The 19,103-nt window shown below is 45.6% G+C and overlaps 1 protein-coding gene across 1 annotated transcript in view; it reads right to left on the bottom strand.

The window, feature by feature from the left end:
* Positions 1 to 19,103, bottom strand: part of LOC146199790 (diuretic hormone receptor-like) — a 138,728-nt gene that overhangs the window by 81,491 nt on the left and 38,134 nt on the right. Inside the window, exons 2-4 of the mRNA XM_084592811.1 lie at positions 14,094 to 14,228; positions 12,736 to 12,839; positions 10,847 to 10,932 (exon numbers count right to left, since the gene is read on the bottom strand). Of these exons, the coding sequence (XP_084448937.1) occupies positions 10,847 to 10,932; positions 12,736 to 12,839; positions 14,094 to 14,228 (325 nt within the window). The remainder of the gene's footprint in view (positions 1 to 10,846; positions 10,933 to 12,735; positions 12,840 to 14,093; positions 14,229 to 19,103) is intronic.

Consider the following 19,103-nt stretch of genomic DNA (forward strand, 5'->3'; position numbering starts at 1 on the left):
TAGATGGAGGAGCGCCATAACGCCCGCTTACCAGCACTCCTGCGATGTGCCTGAGCGCAATATCACTGCCGCGATGCCCTACATTTTTTCTACAATTTTGCGAAGGGTTGAAGAGCTATCCCATAGTAGGACCTGGGCTGCTGTCGTAACACAGGAAGGAGTTGATGAGTTCCTGCATTAACAGCCCCAGACAAATCGGTTCCTCCGAGGGTCGTGAAAAGCTCTTACAGCACCCTCTCCACTCATCATGTTTTTACACTTGACTATTACAACAAACCACAAGCATAAAAAACTTCACGGAGCACAGAGAGGTTGGAAAGCCTGAGCGTCGCTGCTGTACACGATATAATTCGACCCATGAGCTTTTGCTAGCAAGGCCACAGCTCGTGCCGCACTGTGGAAATTTCATTTCCTTGGCACGCGTTCGTTGCAGTGCTCCTGTAAGTTTTGCGTTGTACTACGCCGTCGCTCCTATCACTTGGAGTGGAAAATAGCTCATCTAGCAGTGCCACTTTAAGCAGTAAAATTGCCACCAATGATCTTGTTGCTCTGCTTGTATTCTTTCCGTCCAGCCTAAGTTTCATGGCGCCGCTGCAAACATCTAACTGCTCAGTTCAAACCTGAATCCCTCGGCCCTAAAGGCAGCACTGAAAGTTTCGCAGAACTGAAAAAAAAACGCAATACAATCTGACTTCTCGTAGACACCTCCAATCCGTATTCATAGTATATTTTTCCAAAATACTTAGAAGACTGTAATGGCAGCAATAGCTAATAGTAATTGGTTTACATGAAAGTGAGATGCCGTAACTATCACACATTTTCTGTGAACACCTCACCGCGCCGTAAAGGAAGAAAACAAGTTGGGAGTGAAAGCGCAAAGAAAGAACGAGGTGCATAGCGGGGGGATGCGGGGTAGTTTCGACCACCTGGAGATGGTTAAGGTCTATTTACATCGTACAGCACAAGAATGCCTTTCCATTTCGCCTCCATCAACCAGGATACTCCATGACTAACCGATATTCTTAACCACTGAGTCCCCGCAGTGTTGCGCGAAGGCGAATCTGACTAATCTACAATGGGAGCGCTATTACGTGGTGAAACCTGATTGTGATCTTAATGCAAAATCAAACCTAGAGGGTTTTCTTTGCAAACGATCATAGCAAGCCTGCCCACAGCAAAATCCAGCATGGCATAGTAAAGCCTCTGCTCAACCAGGATGGCACGTGTCGCCATGTCGCAAGTGTCGGATCGCACCGGGTGGATATAATTTCCTGCATGTAGACGCCGCCGTACGGTCGCCTTTTTGTTTCTCAGACGCTTCTCCGGCGGCGGCCTCAGCTTTCTGCTTTGTTTCTAATTTTCGACTATTTCTGCGAAATTTAATAGACGTTCGTCCATGTTCTGGCTCTCAGGTCGCCCCACGGTTAAACCAAAAGTAGAGAGCTCGAACTTACTCGTGTGCCGCCTCGTTACCAGGACCAGACTCGTGCGCTGAAGTCCATATTAACCTGACTTTTCTATGGAGCTGTTTTCCGGTCAGGATTCTCTACGCTTCTCGTGCGATCCTGTCCTTTGCGCAATTGTAGATGGTTGCTTTGTTGTCAGTAATTATGAATTTTGCTTCCGTTCCTATGCAAGCGAGCGCTATCCCAACTTCCTCAGCTGTTTCAGAGTGGCGGCTTCCGATGGTGTTCCCGATACTGGGACGCCTCAGCCGTCTACTACCGAGGCTGCCGCCGCACCCGTCTTCCCACTCGCCGCATCAACATATGCAACTGCCTTGCTGTCGAGTAGCTCGAAGCGCTTTTTGAGTGATTCTGCTCTCTTTTGCCTCCTTTCCGCGTTCTATATGGGGTGCATGGGTCGAGGAAGAGGGGAAATGGTTAGCTTATCTAGGTATATCTGTGGGATGCTCGACTTTCGTTGCATCCCTCTGACTCTCTGAAAGTCTACCGTATTTAAAATGGCTCTTCCTGTAATTATCTGGCTTAGCCTTTCAAGTTGTGACACTCTGACTGCTTCTGCTATTTCTTCCCACGTATTGTGTACCCCCCCAGCGAGCTGAATCTCTGTGGATGTACTCACTGGTAGGCCCAGGGCCCTCTTTATTCATCTTATAATTAGTACTTCTAATTTTCTTTTTCGTCTGCTCTAAGGTTTAAATGTGGCGTAGAGTAGCTTATGCGGCTTATGACGTATTCCTGCATAAGTCTGATCAAGCTGTTTTCATTTAAACCTCGGCCATTCAACGTTAATCACCTGAATATGCCTAGGACATGTGCGAAATGTCACACATGTCCCTTGTGACATGTGGACATGTAGACAGCCTTCAAGTTTCTTTAGTATTCCGTCGTTGTATCCGTTCTCTTGAATGCCTAGCTGTAGGATTCATATTTGGTCATTTGGTACAGACATTCCTTCTACTTTGATATCGAATTCTCCGATTTGCTTAAAGCTCAATGATTTTGGGTTGTAGATTGGCAGTTCTGATTTCTACGGTGAGCACAAAAGTCCCCTACTAGCCGCGTAGTCCACTAGTGTGTCTGCAGCTGCCTACAGTCGTCTTCCTATGCAAGCATCACTCCCCTGGTTTATCCAGAGGTTGATGGCGCTGTAGAAGTAGGCGGTAGGATAGTTAGAGAGGGTACCGGTAAGCTGTCTATGGAGACGAAAGATTTGATTAAGAAACGCCAGAGTATGAAAGCTTCCAATCTAACAGACCAGGTAGAATTGGCCGAGATATCAAAGCTAATCAATAAGCGCAAGGTTGCCGATATAAGGAAGTTTAACATGGAGAAAATTGAGCATGCTGTAAAGAACGGAGGAAGCCTTAAAACGGTAAAGAAGAAATTGGGCATAGGCAAAAACCAGATGTATCCGATAAGGGACAAAGCGGGCAACGTCATCACGAATATGGACAAGATAGGCAAAGTAGCCGAGGAGTCTATACAGATCTCTACAGCAGCCGAAGTAGTGAGCACCGTAATGAGATTTGCGGGTTAAAAATCTTGTCAGACGTTCCACCAGTGACGAAGGACGAGGTCAAGAAAGCATTCGAAACTATGAAAAGGGGAAATCAGCTGGAGAGGATTATTAACTACAGATTTGTTAAATGACGGGGGCGATATCGTGCTAGAAAAACTGGCCACCCTGTATACGCAGTGCCTGGTGTCATCGATGGTACCGGAACCATGGAAGAATGCAAACATTATCCTCATTCATGAGAAAGGGGACTCTAAGGACCTTAAAAACAACAGATCAATAAGGTTACTGCCTGTTACGTATAAGGCATTTACTAAGGTAATCGCTAATAGAATCAACGCAACCTTAGACTGCAATCAAGCAAAGGATCAAGCAAGTTTTCGGAAACGGTACTATACTATCGATCATAACCATACCATCAACCAGGTGTCAGAAAAATGCTCGGAATATAACAAGCCCTTATTCATAGCATTCATTAATCACGAAAAAGCATTTGACTCATTTGAAACTTCGGCGGTGATGCAGGCATTGCGAAATCAGGGGGTAGACAAGCCGTACGTGAAAATGCTGGAGGATATATTCAGGGACTGCACAGCAACCATAATTCTGCATAAAGAAAGTAACAAAATTCCCATAAAGAAAGGTGTTAGGCAAGGAGGCACGATCTTCCCAGTACTATTCACAGCTTGATTAGAGGAAGTATTCAGAGACTTGGAATGGGAGCAGTTAGGGATAAAGGTAGATGGGGAATACCTCAGTAATCTGCGATTCGCTGATGACATTGCCTTGCTAAGTAACTCGGGGGATCAACTGCAAATAATGATTGACGACCTAGACAGGAAAAGTAGAAAGGTAGGCTTAAAAATCAATATGCAGAAAACTAAGGTAATGTTCAAAGGCCTCGGGAAGGAACAGCAGTTTACGTTAGATAGCGAAGCACAGGAAGTAGTAGGCGAATATGTCTACTTAGGACAGGTAGTAACAGCAAATCCGGACCATGAAAAGGAAATAACAAGAAGAATAAGATTGGGATGGAGCGAATTTGGCAAGCACTCACAGATTATGGCTAGCAGCTTACCGGTATCACTCAAGAGGAAAGTATACAACAGTTGCATCTTACCTGTACTCACCTATGAAGCTGAAATGTGGAGGCTAACCAAGAGGGGTCTACTTAAGTTGAGGACAACCCAGAGGGCTATGGAACGAAAAATGGTAGGGGTAACATTAAGAGATAGGAAGCGTGCAGAGTGGGTCAGAGAAATAACTCACGTTACTGACATTCTAGTGAAAATTAAGAAGAAATGGGCATGGGCAGGACATGTAGTGCGATGAGAGGATAACCGATGGTCGCTTAGGGTAACAAACTGGATTCCAAGGGAAGGAAAGCGTAGCAGGGGGCGGCAGAATGTTAGGTGGGCAGATGCGGTTAAGAAGTTCGCAGGGGTCAAGTGGATGCAGCTGGCACAGAACAGGGGTAAATGGAGAAATATGGGAGAGGCTTTCGACCTGCAGTGGGTATGGTCAGGCTGATTATGATGATTATGGCGTCCGTGTACATGCTAAATTTGAGCCCCTAGAGGTTGCTCGTCGGTATTGGGAGACCCCTCATCACCACGTTGAGGTGAAATGGGGAGAGAACCGATCCCTGCTCTGCGTCCCTGCTTCCTAGATGCAATGTGGGAGACTCAATTTCTTGGAATTTATTGCAGGCCGTTCTGTCTGTTAAGAAGTCTCTTATGTATTTATATGCTCGGGATCCCATTCCGATCTCCTGGAGACCGCTGAGAATTCCCTCATGCCTGACGTTATAGAAGGCTTTCGTTAAGTCTTGTTCCAAGATTACTTTGGCGTCCCTAGATAGTGAATCTATAATGTCGTATTTTAGTCAGAGCATCACATCCTGCGTGTTCAAGCCTGGTCAGAAACCAACCATCTTGTCCGGCTACAGATTGTTTTGCACCATGAAACGCGTTAGTCTCGTTTGTACCACGTGCTGCATTAATTTTCCTACGCACGAGGTTAAGGAAATGGGTCTTAGGCTTTCCAGGCTGTGATAGGCGTGTCAAGTTCCTCGTTAGCGGCTCCACTGTAATCTGGGAGGGCACTCTTATGGGTGCCCCCATGTACAGTCGCGGACAATAATTATTATACTCCACGCGAATCGCAACGACTGCATTTTTTCAGTATAAGAAAATGTGCCACCAAGGAGAGTACGTTGTCATAATAATAATAATAATAATAATAATAATAATAATAATAATAATAATAATAATAATAATAATAATAATAATAATAATAATAATAATAATAATAATAATAATAATAATAATAATAATAATAATAATAATAGTTGTGAAATGTGGATTTAATGGTTGGTTGGAACGTCTAGCGCTGGCAGTACTTTGGGCACAAGGGATCGAATTACCAGCCGCAGGGCACAGCTTCAGCGCGAGCGAGATGGGCGCCGGAGACAAGCGATGGTGATGGCGATGCCGCAGCGTTTTCTGTTCTTTGTCTTCTTTACATTTCCCCCGCGTGAAGAAGTCGCCATCCTGGCGACTCAGGGAGAAGAGACGACCAGAGGGTTGTAATATGGCTTGAGGCGGCTAACGTGGACAACCTCGCGGCCGCGACGGCGGTGGTCGGAAGAAGGGGTGACTGGCTCGATGACGTAGTTCACAGGGGATGTGCGTTCCAAGACGCGATAAGGTCCGTGGTATTTGGTGTCTAGTTTGTTGGTGACAGGAACGCATAGCCAAACGAAGCTGTCGGCCAGGAACGTGGGAGCAGGGGTATCGGTATCATGCTGATCTTTGCGATAGCCTTGAGTGTTGGAGGTAAACGTGCGAGCTAGCTGCCGGCATTCCTCGGCCTTCTGTGCAATATCTGACAAGGCACTGTACTCAGAGGCATCTGGATGGTATGGCAAAATTGTGTCCAGAGTACAAGATGGTTCACGGCCATATAAGAGAAAGAAGGGCGAAAACCCAGTTGTTGCTTGGGTGGCTGTGTTGTACGCGAACGTTACGAATGGCAGTACCTGGTCCCAGTTGGAGCTTCCCGATTCAGATGTAACATACATTGCGAGCATGTCCCCAAGCGTACGGTTGAAGCGCTCCGTGAGGCCGTTTGTTTGTGGGTGGTACGCGGTTGTAGCCCGATGTATCGATTTGCAAGACGACAGGAGCTCTTGAACTACTTCGGAAAGAAAGACACGACCTCTGTCACTCAGTAGCTCGCGAGGGGCGCCGTGTCGAAGAATGAAGTGGTGTAGAAGAAAATGGGCTACCTCTCGGGCTGTCGCCGCGGAAAGTGCAGCAGTCTCGGCGTAACGGGTCAGGTGATCGACTGCGACGATGACCCATCGGTTACCAGCGGCCGTGCATGGTAGCGGACCATAAAGGTCGATTCCCACGCGATCAAACGGGCGAGCTGGACAAGGTAAAGGCTGGAGAGGGCCAGCGGGGTGGCGAGGAATCTTGCGTTGTTGACAGGCGGTACAAGAGCGAATGTAGCGCCGTACGAAATTGTACATTCCCCGCCAGTAGTACCTCTGACGAATTCGATCATAGGTTTTGAGAACGCCGGCATGAGCGCTTTGAGGGTCAATGTGATGGTGGGCACAAACCTCGGAGCGGAGGTGGCGCGGAATGACAAGAAGCCACGTTCTGCCGTCTGAGTTGTAGTTCCTGCTGTAGAGAAGGCCGTCCCGAATGGCGAAATGGGAGGCCTGTCGGCGGAGTGCCCGAGGATGCGTAGCCGCGGAAGTAGTGCCAAGGATATCCAGCAGGTTAGAAACCCAAGGATCTTGTCGTTGCTCGAAAGGCATATCCTCAATGGTGAGTGCTGACAAGAATGCTTGAGGAGGGGACGATGAGTTAGGCGAGCGCACCGGTGACCGAGAAAGAGCGTCGGCGTCAGAGTGCTTGCGGCCAGAGCGGTACACTACACGGATGTCGTATTCCTGAAGCCTGAGAGCCCAGCGCCCGAGACGGCCAGACGGATCCTTGAGAGACGCGAGCCAGCAGAGAGCGTGATGATCTGTAACTACCTCGAAGGAGTGGCCGTATAAGTAAGGGCGGAACTTCGTTACAGCCCACACGATTGCTAAGCACTCTTTTTCGGTAACGGAGTAGTTGGACTCGGCTTTGGTGAGAGCACGGCTTGCGTAGGCGACAACGTATTCGGAGAAGCCAGGCTTGCGCTGGGCGAGGACGGCGCCGAGGCCGACACCACTGGCATCGGTGTGAAGTTCTGTAGGTGCAGTAGGGTCGTAATGGAGAAGGATTGGGGGTGACGTCAGAACATTGCGCAGTGTCGCGAATGCATCATCGCAGGCTGGCGACCAAGAGGAGAGGTTAGGGGTGCCTTTCAAGAGCTGTGTAAGGGGGGCTATGATGGTTGCGAAATTCCGAACAAAACGACGAAAGTACGAGCAGAGGCCCACGAAGCTTCGCAGTTGTTTCAAAGTGGTCGGTTTCGGAAAGTCAGCGACGGCGCGCAGCTTCTCAGGATCAGGCAGAACTCCATCTTTACACACAACATGTCCGAGTATTGTGAGCTGGCGGGCACCAAAGCGGCACTTTTTGAGGTTGAGTTGAAGACTGGCGCGGGTTAGGCAGGTGAAGACCTGGCGAAGTCGAGTCAGGTGGGTCGGGAAGTCGGTTGAAAAGACGACGATATCATCGAGGTAGCATAAACAGATGTTCCATTTCAGGCCGCGCAGTACAGTGTCTATCATTCTTTCAAATGTGGCTGGGGCGTTACAGAGTCCGAATGGCATAACATTAAATTCGTATAGTCCGTCTGGAGTAATAAAGGCGGTCTTAGGACGATCCGCCTCTGCCATGGGCACCTGCCAATACCCGGAGCGTAAATCGAGTGAGGAAAAGAATTCTGCGCCTTGCAAACAGTCTAGGGCATCGTCGATTCGTGGGAGGGGGTACACATCACGACGAGTGATTTTGTTGAGGCGGCGATAATCAACACAAAATCGTATGGAGCCATCCTTCTTTTTAACTAGAACCACAGGAGACGACCATGGGCTACAGGATTCTCTAATTACTCCGCGTTGCAGCATGTCATCGACTTGTTGGGCAATAACACGGCGCTCAGTCGGGGACACCCGATACGGCCGCTGATGGAGAGGTGGGTGAGCGCCAGTGTCGATGAGGTGGGAAACGGTCGTCGTGCGGCCCAAGGAAGATTGCGGAATGTCGAAGGAGGCGCGGAATTGGTGTAGAAGGTCAAGAAGTTGCTCGCGGTGGCGCGGTTCTAGAGCGCTGTCCACGGAATGGTCAAAAAGGTCCCGCTGTAGCGGATCTGAAGCCACACGAGTTGGAGTCAAGGCGTCAACTTGGCAAACAGGGAATGACACATCATCAAAGGTGAACAGAAGGTCCACGGGCTCGATGCGGCCGAGGCACTCCCCTTCGATCAACATAGCGGGAGAGGGAAGAGGATTGGATACCAGAAGTGTGCTAGCGCCGTTTTTCATGTCAAGGACGGCAAACGGCAGCGGTAAGCGGCGGCGGCAGACAACGTTAGAGGGCACAAAGAGGACTGTCGCGGCGGTGGTAAAAGAGGCAGTGAGGGGAACCAGAACAGCGCTAACGGGTGGGATGGTTGTGTCATGTGCTACGAGGAGTTTGGTCGCAAAACGAGGACACGGCTCGTGGAGCAGGGCATCAGATGGTGCATCACTCGATTCAATAAGCTCTACTTGAGGACTGGCGCAGTCAATGATAGCATGATGCTGGGACAGGAAATCCCAGCCGAGAATGACGTCATGAGAACATGTGGGGAGAACGACGAATTCGATGATGTACAAGGCTGCAGCAATGACGACGCGAGCAGTGCAGATAGCTGTCGGCTGTATACTGTGATCGGATGCGGTACGAAGCGATAGTCCCTCGAGAGGCGTAGTCACCTTTCGGATGGAGCGGCAGAGTTTTTGGCTGATAACTGATACAGCGGCACCGGTGTCGACGAGCGCAAGAGTATGAACACCTTCAACGATGACAGGAATAACATTCGCGGGATTAAGACGAGGACTTTGAAATTCGGTCGGATACGCAGTTCGTGCCTCGCGAACTGCGGCGGTCAGTTTTCCGGCTGGGTAGCGGGTCGTCGGCGCATTGGCGAAATGGAGCGGCGACGTGGTGATGGCGAACGACGAGGGCGGAAGTCCGGAGGTTCAGGGGGTGCTGTTGGAGAACCCGATGGGACTGGGAACTGGGGGGCCAAATAAGGTGGCGCAGGCCGTGCAGCAAAGGCCATATTTATTCGGCGCCGGCAGTAGCGTGTAGTGTGTCCGGGGATGCCGCAGTGGTAGCAGTTGGTTCACAGGAAGGGAAAGGCGTAGTATCTGTCACACCTGCTCTGTGAACACCTGAACCGCGCCATAAGGGAAGGGAGGAAGGTGGGAGTGAAAGTGGAAAGAGAGAAAGGAGAGCCGTCGTGGAGGGCTACGGAGTAATTTAGCATATCTCAGAAATAACTGCTTCTCTGTCGGAAAAATCTGGCGGGCCGGTTTCACGCAGAGCAAGGAATATACCACTATTGTCCGCGGGGTATTGTCCGCGGGGTACGCGTATATGCATGAATTGCCTTGTGACATCATGACCTGTCGTAACAGTACATCGCGCGCCCTTGTCGAACACAACCAGCATTTCACTGAACGCAATAAAGGTCACCGGCGTTCTACAATTCATCTCCAGGAAAAAAAAAGGCGAAGTAGCTGTCACTCGTGGAATCTCGCTATCATTCGCACAGTAGGCAAGGGGGTCGAAAATGTTTCTTTGTCACACCTGCGAGGTACTTCGGAGTGCCACTGGAACACTACAAGGATACGGAAGATTATCGAAATGCTGAACGTTAACGTGTTCAATCGAAAACGACAAAGTGGGGTGGCCTTGATTTATCAATGTTTGTACGTTCATTTGTATGCAATTTGTTCATTGTTGCGAAATTCTGGTATGTATGTATGTATGTATGTATGTATGTATGTATGTATGTATGTATGTATGTATGTATGTATGTATGTATGTATGTATGTACGTACGTACGTACGTATACATGCATGCGTGTATGTATGTATGTATGTATGTATGTATGTATGTATGTATGTATGTATGTATGTATGTATGTATGTATGTATGTATGTATGTATGTATGTATGTATGTATGTATGTATGTATGTATGTATGTATGTATGTATGTATGTATGTATGTATGTATAACTTTATTAGAGAGCCGGCAATCGACGGGTTAAAGCGTCGTGACGCTGGCCAAGCGTCGACCCGGGGTTATGGCCTTCTCTGTAGTACCTCATTTTGACCCTTTAGCGGTGGTTCTTGAGGATTGTGCTGTGTTGCAAGCATTGTCCATGTCAAGAGTTGGCGTTCAAAAATTTTTCGTATTGCTCGTGTTTTTCGTCTGAAACTTGTAAACATTCTATAGCAGAAGCTCTTGGACTAAAGTATGGGCTTCTACTTTCATTTTATTTATGTATATTGGAACCGTCATTTGCTGTGACCGCTACATAATTCTGCTCTATTCGGAGTAAGTTTTGGTTCGTTATCCCTGTGCCCTGTACAACCATATTAAGCACTTCTTTCTTCCAGTCGCGCATGCACTGTTGGAAAAAGTTCAACCCTGCGGTGGCGTTGTTAGACGTTTTTTTTTTCTCTCCAGATAACGCGCATCACAAATCCATCCATTTGAATCAATATCACGAAGGGCACTCATATTACTTCTTTTTTGATGTTTCTCATTTCCTCTGTTTAGCATAATATCATTCTAAAAGGGACAAAATGTTAACGTAAATGTAACACAAGCGAATGTAAGGAGAACGTGTACCTACTTGTAATATATGAAGATCCACAATGCGATGCTGAGCGCACAGAGGGACATGCCATATCCAATGTAGTAGAGGGTAGTACCATCAACCTGTGGGTTAAAACGGGTAAAATATACCAAACAGGTACAACGTAGGAAACGAGTTTGCCACTATAACCCTGCCTCTAGATATTCTACAAAGAAACGCATTGAAGATAGTTTTGTAACAACTGGAGTTTGGAAGAGCGAATGAATGCGGCTTCTAGGGCTACAAGCTTTATTCGGGGTTAATGTTTCGCTTTTCTGAATTGTGATCTCTTTTTTCATTGCCTTTTTGTACGGCTTGATACCCATCTAATATTTCATGGGGGTTCCAAGAAGGCAGTATAAATAATTACAATGCACTTTTTCTGTGCCCTAATGAGCAGACCTAACAATTTATGTGTTTTATATAATTCGCCTTATTACAGTCAAATTTTTACACATTATAAGGTGTGATGTACCTTGCTTTTTATTCACCAACATATATACACTTTCAGCAGTGAAAACTGTCTATCCTTAGAAAACACTTAGAAAACAAAAAGTAAAAGTAAAAAAGAACTTTTTGCCGCTTTCCATGCTCGCATTCACAAGTAGCTTTCCCAATACTGTGAAGTGGTCCCGCAAGCACTGCTACCAGTACCACTGTACATTTCCTGTAAATTATGATGAGACAGGAAAACAAATCCGATAGGAATAGGTAAAAAATCTAATAGGAAGAGAGCAGATATGACCCTCTCTCAATATAAGCACAGGTGTGGAGTCATCATGCTTGTTCGTTGCCTGCAAATAAGCGGAATTGTCATTAGAAAATGTATAATAAAAACGAGTCCACCATTGGGAGGCGAAATAGGTACTCTGAAATTCGTGGCGGAAGTTATACTTTCTGTACTTCCTTCGCTTTCCGCACCTTATCCTCGTAAAAAACCTGTTCAAGAGAGTGCAGTTCCGCCTAGGTGGCAATAACAATGACGTCACCGTTCAAGGGTATTACCAGGTGGTGAAAACCACGTGACATCATAACATCGCAAGCATGAGGCCGCAAGGTAGTGCATCAGGTGACTGTTCAACAAGCAACAATATTTTTGAGCATAGGACAATGTCAGCGACATTGCCTTTTTGACTTTTAGCAAGGCGTGACAAAAAACACGCTTCCTTGATATCGAAGCACTAGGCACCCTCTATGCATACAATAGCAACCTTATGCTCGGGCGCAGACACAAATTTTTGTTTTCGTTTCCGAATCCCGCTCACAAAACAGGGGCTCTACGAATAACTAAATCAAATAACAACGCGCGGAAAAATATGTCAAAAGCTGCACTAATGAATAATAATATATGTGCAGAATCTGAATGCATTTGAGCGAAGATGGGTCCCTGCCGATTCTGTTCACGCCTACTGGTGTACAATTTCTCGAGGCGCCAACGAAGTTTTAATGTGGTTGGCTCAACCACCCTGCAGAATAGCATGTTGGCGGCCCGAAACAAAGGTTCGTCCATTTAATATACAACCCGAATTACTCTTCTGGTCCCAGCAATCCCAGAATCGACTTTTTTTAATTTATGGGCAATATACTGTAAATATAGCAGGTACGCATTATTGTATAACTAAGTTCATTGTTCTTGCAGTAATAAAAATAGGATAAATGCAGTTATTTTGGCCTGCTTAGTGCCACTATCAGTTACTTCCGAGATTTCAATAAAGGATTTAGTAAAGGACAGAAACATTTCACCACGCTCTGACATTCACCAAAACGCGAGAAAGTTGCTTAGCGTCTGGTTCCAAACACTTATTATTACATATAAAGCAGGCGCCACAGAGACTAAGGCATGCCTGAAAAGCAATCTATCCTGTATTCTCATCTGGAGCACTCACCGGTCTTTCCACTTCAAAGAAGCGCTCGAAGAGTGGCACACAGTGCGAGTAGTCAGACTTCCCAGCCCACACACCAGTGGCGGAGCAGAACCGGGAGGCGTTCTCTGCACGAAAAACGAAAGGGGAACTAATGACACGAAAAGAGGCAACAGGCGGCTGCACTTCTGCGGAGGGAAGGGGAATGGAACTCATTGTGACAGCATGGCCATCACAATGAAGATTAGTGAGATTTCACTAAAGCAAAGGTGAAATCACAGATAATACGCTCCACATCAAGTTGGCATTCTTCTCATTAGCTCCATTATTCTTGACGCTGTTGCTTTAGTTTATTTTCCGGAGCAGTACCACTTACTATCACACAGTACCACTATCGTGGAAGAGTTTCCAAGAGATATTCGTGCTTTAGCTACAAACGTACACTGCGGCGACAATAAAAGCTGACCGAGCCGCTAGAAATTCAAAGGAACATTTTGTGTACGGATTCTAAGAAGACATTTTCAGGACTACTACACAAACTGTTTTCCCGCCAGCGGGGTGAAAAGAAGTAGCTGTGTAATAATTTTTAATGGCTAAAGTAAGTTTATGTCATAAAGGTTTTCTTTCACCTACAAATTCGTTATGCGTAGTGTGTTAAAGATTTATGTGTGAGCATATAACATGGGTTAACTCGTTAAGGATAAACGTCAGTATTGATTTGTGGTGAATAAATACAGCATCCTTGTCATTTTTAATCGCGTATTTGCTAAGAATGTTTTTATATATAACAAAACTTGTTTCTGCTTTGCTTAACAAAATTCTGATCATCCACAGTCAAACTGTTATTGACGCTTTTCCCGTTCCTAGGTCAAGCGTCCTGCATTTCACAAACTGAGGACTGAGAAAATAATGGGATGCTAACTCTAACGAATAATGTTATGCAGCGCAGCTGTCGTACTACCGCTGTGAAATAGTTAGGGGCCGCCGTCACATTTAGAAAGCCAATTTCTGTTTCAAAGTTCAGCTCTGTACTACTGCTCATGTTGCTAAAGTAAGGAAGTTTAGTTTTGAACCTGTGGAGAGCGCGAGTGCAACTCCATGTGCAGCTTCTGTACAGAATTCTCCTTATTCATTTATTACTCACTTAGAATCAATCTTAAAGCTAGGGAAACTGGCGAGATTAAAGCCTGCAGTGTCAATTTTGCCACAACACTACCGAAAAAATACTTGGTAAGCGATTCCCGTTATTTCTGACCCTCATCCCCTCTATAGAGCGGTCACGTTCATCCGTCGATCTAATTTGCGCCAACGACTGCGCTTTGCCGTGCTGCTATTTAGCGTCCGACGCTTTCTGGGAACTGCATATGCGTGCCTGTACTCACGGGTGGTGTCGTAGTGGACCCCGTTGAAGGTGGCGAAACAAGGTATAGATGAGGTGTGCGCTGCCGGCGTACGGGGCCAGCAGGACAGCCCATCCCAAGTCGGCATACAGCTCAGCAATGGCTCCAAGCTTGATTCTGCAAAGATACAATCGAGCACTCTGTAAAACACGAATGATATAAAATAATGAAAATCTAAGGAAAGGACGACAGCCGAACAAATTACCGCTGCTTAATGTACTTGGTAAAACCCATGCTACGAAGTTTAAAATGAGCGCGTTCTAGACAACGACTACGTCGATTAGGAAACAGATGCAAAGTTTACGTGCTATCAAATTTTCCTTCTTATCGTGATAGCGAGTTTTCCCAACAGCGTTTCGGCACATGATAAAATATTTTAAAAGAAATCAATGTGACTAAATATCGTGCACTATAGCAGGAACAAAAACAAACTTAAAGAATATTTCGTTCCGTTGTCAGAACTGAGCGACAAGTTTTGCTTCCGCTGCCTGCACACCATCCCTACGACTTGCCACATTGTTTAATAACTGTCAATAGTGCTTAGTAGAGGACGAATTAAACCAAAACATTTTTGGACACGAGTGCTTATCCTGATTTCAAATATCTCGTTGAACGTAAATCATATCGGGCAAGAGCCGTGAATGCATGTTTAGTAGAGGTTTTTTTCGTAATCAAGACCGAGTTGCAAATAGGAGACTGTTTTATTCAAAGATCCTTTATCAGTTTCCAGCTTGGGCAATCTTTATTCTCCAACATTGGAGACTATTGTTTAGTAAAGTGGGTGCTGAATTCAAGCGTCCTCACGAACCCACCTTACATTGTACTATGCTGAATGTCACTTTAGCAGAAGTATTGAGCTGCCGCGCGTAGCGAGCATTTAATGGTGTGATTTCCTACGCACAGAATAACCACGTAGTGATTTCATGGCTGGCCAATTGCTACTTTCGTGTGATTCTGCCTTCGCGGATAGCGTAATCAAATCCAAAATTGATATCCATCTTAAATAGCTCCTTAAAGAATGCGTCCTTCGCCTTATACGAGCCGGCGGACACAAACATGTCCGCCTACTGCTTTCGTATGATGCTGCCGTCACGCAGGACGCATAACAATAACAAAAAAATAAATATATCTGAAAACGCCTCTTGCAGATGGCCGCATGCGGGCCATCTCATACAAACATGTATTGTTTTCTCGGCCATTCTAGCTCATTTTCCGGAAATTTTCTGCCTAAACAATAATTGGAGGAGTATTCCACTTGTGGGAATCCTGAAATACAGTATCCATGTTTAACTCTTAATCCCACGCATACTTCAGGAGTGCGATTTGCGCATTTTAGATTATTTTTTTTTAAGAAGCAAGAGGCGTTCTCGAAATATGGAGGACCTATATAATTGCGCACATTTTATGATACGGAAGCGACTGGTTAGAAGCAATGTCGAAAAAGAGCTTGCACAAACCATGAAATGGCCAGAATAGGGTACAATTCAGGACAAGAAATTTTTTTCAACGGGACGTTCATTATAATAGCAAATTTTTATCACTCCCGAACGCAACATAAAAATTTATATACCCGAAAATTATGCACAAGGCGCTCACAGTTTTCTACCGGTTGTTTAGAAGGCGCACCGCATTGTTTACCTGGCAGTCCGATAGTAATCGTTGCGGGCACATCACGAACTTCACAAGCAAGACTTTGATATACAGCTGGAGGTTCTAAACTCCCTAACTTATGTCCACAATACTAATCTCCTACCATATCCACAACCTATAAAATCTCGATACTACCTTTTTTTTTAAGTTGTGCAATGCGGCCTTATCACTGTGATTGCAGTGCACGAATCGATTATATGCTCTTTGTATGGTCATGCTCTTTGTCGCGAGAAACGGCTTTATGATTTTCTTGGTGGCGGAGATGCTCCGAGATGTATTGCGAAGAATTCCAGCCACGCGATTGTGTTTCTACAATCTTCCAGGTTATGCCATTCACCGTTTGCGATTTGATATACATGGTTCTTCGCTGCTTTTATATTTAGTAGTGCCGAGTGGAACCCATATTCTCATTTCGACAATCTCCATGCACGTTTGCTTCTCGTTGTTCTGCGGCTGCAAATCAACCCGATAAAGAATTGATTCCAGTCCTACACCTGTTTATTCGTATGTCGTCTGCGGCATTGCCAGAACCATGTGGCAATATGCATTGCCTCTTAATAAAGGGTGAGTCCAAGAAAGCTGCAGCTGCTGCAACAATGGCAAAAATAAGACGCGTCGACCATTCAGCCAGGTTTCTCATCCTGCAGTCGGTTGGCGTCGGCACAAGACACTTGAAAGAGCCTGTGTGGGATGTTGCCGGAGTCCGTGATATCCAGACTAGTCGTCAACAAAGGCCTCGTGCTCTGCCTACTTAGTATCTGCAGGCAAGTTGAAGATCTTATCTTTGTGAGCCGAGGCAAGAAAAGTTCCTTTGGTCGGCTCTACCCAAATCATACTATAGATGCCCCGAGAGAGTGACCAAACTGGCATCGAATAATGAGTTCCTGTGTCCCCATAAAAGCTATTTGCATTGCATTTTTTTTTTCACATCTGGCAAGCTCGATTTTGGGCGCAAATGAAAAAGGCGAGAGAATATCTGGGCTATTTGGCAACGCTGGTAAATGGCTATTTTGTCATTTAAATTGAAATGAAAATTTTTAATACTGCGGAGAAAAATGAGCGCTGCCAAGCTAAAAATTGCTAGACCTTAATCGCAAATATATTTTACTAGCATTTCAGTAGATTATGGATAACTACTCTGCTTCAATACTGCATTACCTAGTTGTGCTTTCACGATGCACCCTTTTCGTTGAGGCAGCATTTTCTCTTTAGAGGCTGAAGCGAAAATGCATATAGGAGGGTAGTTGAAAGTTTTCACCATAATGAAAACGGAAACATATTGAAGAAAAACAAATTTGAACTGCAATTGTAGCGACTTTTCCTGAACAACTTCTGTTATCTCGCGAAAGGTAACCACCTGTGTCGAAGCAAGATGAAGACGCAACAGCACTTTACAATTCCGCGGCACATTTCTTCAAGAGCAGGAGTATACAATACAATACAATACAATACAATACAATAAAAAGCATGCTCGTGTCAGCAGATAAAAAACGTTTGTTGACTCACTTATAAACTTTTACCCATCGTGTTCGTTTTTCCATAGAAATAAAAATATGTGCACACGATCCTACGATATCGAATAATTTATTCATTCCGTCGAAGCTCGCATACTTATTTATTATATATGCAGGAAGCTAAAACTCGTCTTAAAGAGGAGGATTACACCAAACACGACTTCTCTCCTTTACGACATGCCCTGGAACGTCGTCGTTTAGCAATTGAAAATAAGGAACATTTTTGTTGCTGTATTCCTTAAACAAACACTCTTCATAATCGGTCCCTTTCGGCCTCAGAAGGGTGCATCTTCATTGGTTAACTGTGAATATATGCAGGAGGCTAGTCACTCATTGGCATATTAAAGCACATGAATTCGGGAAGGGCGCCAAAATATCTGTGCTTTTATAGTGGTTAGTAGCGTTGCCAAAACATTCTACTTGCCTTTCTTTCGTGATGAACGCTAGCGAAACTGAAACTTGCGTTGCTTGTTAGCTAAGCACTGGCAGGGAGATAACCAAGATGATTTCTCTAACCTCGTCTCACTTTTTTTTTTCTGGCCGCTTGGTGATTACTGCATGAATGTAGGTACCACAGCGAAACAGGAGAAGCGCAAGAAAACGGCGATTTCTTAAGCTGATTGATTGATTGGTTCATAGGAAGGGAAAGGCGCACTATCTGTCACACTTGTTATGTGGACACCTGAACCGCGCCGTAAGGGAAGGCATGAAGGTGGGAGTGAAAGTGGAAAGAGAGAAAGGGGAGCCGTAGTGGAGGGCTTCGGAGTAATTTCGATCACCTGGGGATCTTTAACGTGCGCTGACATCGCACAGCACACGGACGCCACTTCGTTTCGCCTCCATCGAAACGCAGCCTCCGTGGTCGAGTTCGAACCCGGGAACTCCGGACAGTAGTCGGGCGTCGTACCACTGCACCACCCCGGCGGCGCATTCTTATACTGAGCACTGGCACATTTTCACTATAAACGTCTGAACAGAGACGCACAAAGTTCAATGCTCCCACTGTATGTTCAAATAGGGAAGCGTTCAAAAGAAGGCAGATGGGTTCTGCTGTTTTAGTAAGAGATCAAAAGAGGATTGAGTGATGGATAAATTTGTGCGCACATGCTGCGGCGTGCCTCTTTCAGGGGCTCTCTGGCTTCCCTATAAAGGAAATGGGCCACACTGAAAATTAGCATGAGACATGTTTTGCGTTTGCATTGAACGCCAGTAGTGAGTCACGAGGTGTATATAGGGTAAGTTTAATCTCTTTGCTCCGTGATGCACGGACTGTGAACCCTCATTCCTTCGTTTAGTTTTTCGCCAATCGTTGAAGCAGAATATCGGACAGGCACTTTGCACGTTCTTAGAATTAACTACTATTTACCGATGCGAGTAACAGTCCTGCTTCAGGTACATACTGCATACGTCATAAGGAAGCAGGCATAGCTCTGAGTACATTTAGAGAAAAAATGGCTTCGATAGTCAATTCCGTAATTTTGTGATTTCTCTTCAGCAGAAAGCAAAAGAGTAAAAACCAAATCTAGTCAGTGCTAAATAATTGTGATATTATTTGATAAATAATAAAAAAGAATAAAATAAAAATAAATAAACGAATAAAAAAAAAAGAGGACACTGGCAGGCTGTCAGGAGCATGTCGCGCGCAATTAACACGTTCTCGTTTTAAGCATTTACGCGTCACGCATCTGCCCTCTTAGAAACTTATCTCGCTCCTCCTTTCTTGTGGTTTCTACAACGATTGCACAGGACAACAATCCCTAAACGACAAATCTCAGTTCGCTTGTCTTCCTTTGCAGCCCACTTATGGAGATTTAAATTTCGACATTTT

This window comes from Amblyomma maculatum, chromosome 2 (assembly GCF_055883805.1).
Source record: "Amblyomma maculatum isolate TAMU_Amacu chromosome 2, ASM5588380v1, whole genome shotgun sequence".
In the NCBI taxonomy this organism is placed as follows: Eukaryota; Metazoa; Arthropoda; class Arachnida; order Ixodida; family Ixodidae; genus Amblyomma; species Amblyomma maculatum.